At 52.5% G+C, this 4,086-nt stretch overlaps 1 protein-coding gene across 1 annotated transcript; it reads left to right on the top strand.

Moving 5' to 3' along the window:
- Nucleotides 1-346: 346 nt before the first annotated feature.
- Cxcr3 (C-X-C motif chemokine receptor 3) lies at nucleotides 347-2,735 on the top strand. The gene is made up of 2 exons (XM_051142060.1): nucleotides 347-473; nucleotides 1,488-2,735. Exons 1-2 carry the CDS (start codon nucleotides 462-464, stop codon nucleotides 2,595-2,597), a joined length of 1,122 nt encoding a protein of 373 aa, XP_050998017.1. The 5' UTR covers nucleotides 347-461; the 3' UTR covers nucleotides 2,598-2,735.
- The last annotated feature ends 1,351 nt before the right edge of the window (nucleotides 2,736-4,086 follow it).

Below are 4,086 nucleotides of genomic sequence, written 5' to 3'. Positions count from 1 at the left end.
CTGCTCTGGGAAACGTCCTTCCTTCCTATACAGTTATGAGAGCACACCCCACTCTAACCCAGTCCGAGTGAGACTCCAATCCCAGACTTCCTGGGGAGAAGGTACCTTCCGAAGGTGGGCTCCCCTTCTCCAGTCGCTGCCCTCACATGACACTTCCTGACTGCTCCTAGACATGCTTAGCTATTTGTGAATGGTATTGCATAGGACAAGCACCACAGACTTGGTAATGGTCCCAAGTTCCTGGCTAGCTCCTTCCAAGTGTATTCACCTGGGCACAGGAGTGACGGAAAAGGAAGCCTGCAGAGGGCTGGTGTAGACAGCCCCTTAGAAGAGGCTGTGCTGAGCCGTGAAATCTTCACTTCCTCTGTTCACTGCAAGGTCCCAACCACAAGTGCCAAAGCAGAGAAGCAGGCAGCACGCGACCTGACCCCAGCAGCCACAGCCGGAGCACCAGCCTAGCTATGTACCTTGAGGTAAGTTCTGCTGCCCCGCTCAGCGACGTAACAGTGCCCAGTAGCCAAACTACCAGGGACGAGTCTGGGCTGGCCCACGGCCAGAAGGCACCAGAAGGCCGAGTAAGCAGCAGGGAATGCAGAGGTTATGATAAGAGTATTAGTGGGATTTGGGAAGCCAGCCTGGCCACTAACCACAGGCATGTCTCCTGCTTCCGTAGCGTGGAGGCCTCATCCGAAAATGTCAATTTGTAGAGACTCAACTTTGGTGACCTCTAGCTCTCAGATAGTTTAGGATAGAGTGAAGAAGATTCCTGAGACCCAGACGAAGTGGTATAACCACATTGTCCTAGCTACTTGGGAGGCAGAAGCAGAAGGCTCACTTGAGTCCAAGAGTTTGAAATCCAGCCTGGCCATCTTGGGGAGACCAATTAGGGCTTGGGTGGGGAGCTCAGTGGGTGCCTAGATGGGTTGCACAAGCCTCTGGGGTAAGGGAATGGAAGCATGCATGCTGTATGTAGGGGTACATGGTGGTTTGTAGGAAAGCCTTATGTGAGGCCAGGAAGTCAGGGTCACCAGATAAGGGCTGAGGAGGGAAAAGGGGTGGGGGGGTGAGGCCAAGGACTAGAAGATTGAATAGGAAAGTACCTGGGGAGGCAGGTGGTTGAGCCTGGTGTGGCCATATAGCATTAAGGTTGACAAGCCACCAAGAGTAAAGATGAAGGAGAAAAATGGAAGACTCCAGGCCCTGGAAGGAAGTTCCTCCTCCTGCAGGATCCCTGTCCTGTGTGATAATCCAGAAAGGGTCCAGGGGTTGCCTGGCCCTTGAGAAGGGGAGTCATCCTCCCTGTCTGAGTAGATGGAGTTAAGGGACCTGGGAGAAAGTGACAGCTCAGGGTCTGGCCCAGAAAGCGCTATTGCTAAGGGGAAAACACTCATCAGAGTAAAATGATGAGACACAAAGGAGCAAGACAGTTGCCAGGCCTTTACAGAGAACGGCTTTCCTTCTTCCCTCTTTCCCCCTTCCTTGGGCAGGTTAGTGAACGTCAAGTGCTAGATGCCTCGGACTTAGCCTTTCTTCTGAACAGCACCTCTCCCTACGATTATGGGGAAAACGAGAGTGACTTCTCTGGCTCCGAGAGCGACTTCTCTGGCTCCTCGCCCTGCCCACAGGACTTCAGCCTGAATTTTGACAGAGCCTTCCTGCCGGCCCTCTACAGCCTTCTCTTTTTGCTGGGGCTGCTAGGCAATGGGGCGGTGGCTGCTGTGCTTCTGAGCCAGCGCACTGCCCTGAGCAGCACAGACACCTTCCTGCTCCACCTGGCTGTGGCTGATGCACTGCTGGTTTTGACGCTCCCGCTGTGGGCAGTGGACGCTGCTGTTCAGTGGATTTTTGGCTCTGGCCTCTGCAAAGTGGCCGGTGCCCTCTTCAACATCAACTTCTATGCAGGGGCCTTCCTGCTGGCCTGTATAAGCTTTGACCGCTATCTGAGCATAGTGCATGCCACCCAGATCTACCGCAGGGACCCCTGGGTACGTGTAGCCCTCACCTGCATAGTTGTGTGGGGACTCTGTCTGCTCTTTGCCCTCCCAGATTTCATCTTCCTGATGGCCAGGTATGATCAGCGCCTCAATGCCACCCACTGCCAGTACAACTTCCCACAGGTGGGTCGCACTGCTCTGCGTGTACTGCAGCTGGTGGCTGGTTTCCTGCTGCCCCTTCTGGTCATGGCCTATTGCTATGCCCATATCCTGGCTGTGCTGCTGGTCTCCGGAGGCCAGAGACGCTTACGAGCTATGAGGCTAGTGGTAGTGGTGGTAGTGGCCTTTGCAGTCTGCTGGACCCCCTATCACCTGGTGGTGCTAGTGGATATCCTCATGGACCTGGGAGTTTTGGCCCGCAACTGTGGTCGAGAAAGCCATGTGGATGTGGCCAAGTCAATCACCTCGGGCATGGGCTACATGCACTGCTGCCTCAACCCACTGCTCTATGCCTTTGTGGGAGTGAAGTTCAGAGAACAAATGTGGATGCTGCTCATACGCCTGGGCTGCTCTGAGCAGAGAAGGCTCCAGCGGCAGCCACCGTCTTCACGGAGAGAATCATCCTGGTCTGAGACAACAGAGGCCTCCTACTTGGGCTTGTAACTCTGAAATGGAACTGTGCAACCCAAGTCCTGACACACTCCAACTCTTTTCCTCCTTGTGGCTGAGCTAGCTCTGACTTACCCATAACTTTGTTGCTGAGACTCACTGGCAGCCCAGCACCTCCAGGTCTCCTGAGAACCACTCTCCCAGCTCCAGGCACAGCCACCATTACTATGCCTCCACTGCCACACCCTATCCTGCTATTTCAGTACTAGCTGCCTGGAGCCCCACCACCCTTCTCAATCAGCAAGTCCAACTCAGCCTTCCCTGTGTGAGAGGAGTAAGAGGAGAACAGAATAGAGGGCTCAGCACTGAATGCACCTATGGTTCCAGTGTCTCAATATTTGCCCAATTGTATGTCTTCAAATCCCCACTTAAACTTTCAATAAATAAGAGAATGAGGACCAGGGTGTATTCACAGTTGTCATTTGGACCAGGTGTGACTAGGCTCTGGCGTGCACTTCCTCCCTCATCCTTAGAGGTTTAAAGTCTGTCTCTCTCTGCCCTCCTGGGTTCTGCTGTGCCTTCTGCTGGACCCTGTGTTGCCTAGACAGTCGTGAGCTTGGGTGGTATCAGTGAATAGTTAAGCAGCTGGTTGTCTAGATAGACTTGGGGGTCACTAGACATTAATAAGCCATAATTCCTGAATCCCAGCAGCTCAGGCCAGCATGGAAGGTATGGTAAAAAAAAAAAAATGAACAAATACCAAGCAATCTATAGTACAGAGCAAAAAAGGCAGCACATACTGAGTTCACACTGAGCAGGAATTATCTGAGGTGGCTTTCTGGAGACTTCAGGGGCAAGTGACATCTCCAAGGCTAAGAGAAGGAAGAAGTGTTGTTTAGTTCTTGTTTACTTCTAAGCAGAAGACAGGGCATTAGCAGAGGTGGAGAGGCCGAAAACAGCAATGCTTTGGGGGAGATTATAAATGGTTTCAGCTGGGCCAGATGTGGTGGTCCATACCAGTATTTGGGAGGCAGAGGCAGGCAGATCCCTGAGGTTCAGGCCAGCCAGAGCTACCCAGTGAGGGACCCTGTGTCAAGACAAAAGTAGCCTCAGCTGGTGGCTGGAGTTAAGGGTTTGGGTAGGGGAGGACTGAAGATGAGGCTGGAGGGTAGTCTAGGATCACAGGCCAGTCAGAGAAAGCCATATTGGTTGAAAATGGGCTTGGAAAAAAAAAAAAAGGTGAGTCTGGGGAGCTGGTTCAGTTGGTAAGAATTCTTGCTGAGCAAACATAAAGACCCAAGTTCAGATCACCAGTACCTATGTAAAAGCTAGGTGTGGCCATGTGTGCCCATAACCCCAACATTGTGGGAGTGGAGTGGCTGACCGTCAGCCTGAGGGTGGGGGAAGAGGTGATCTCTAGGTTCAGTAAGAGACCCTGTCTCAGAGAAATAGGTGGAACGTAATAGAGAATACCCAATATGCTCTTATGGCCTTCACATACATGTACAATTTTACACACACACACACACACACACACACACAC

The sequence above is a fragment of the Acomys russatus genome, chromosome X (genome assembly GCF_903995435.1).
Source record: "Acomys russatus chromosome X, mAcoRus1.1, whole genome shotgun sequence".
NCBI classification, from domain to species: domain Eukaryota; kingdom Metazoa; phylum Chordata; class Mammalia; order Rodentia; family Muridae; genus Acomys; species Acomys russatus.
This window is presented reverse-complemented; position numbering and strand designations above follow the sequence as displayed.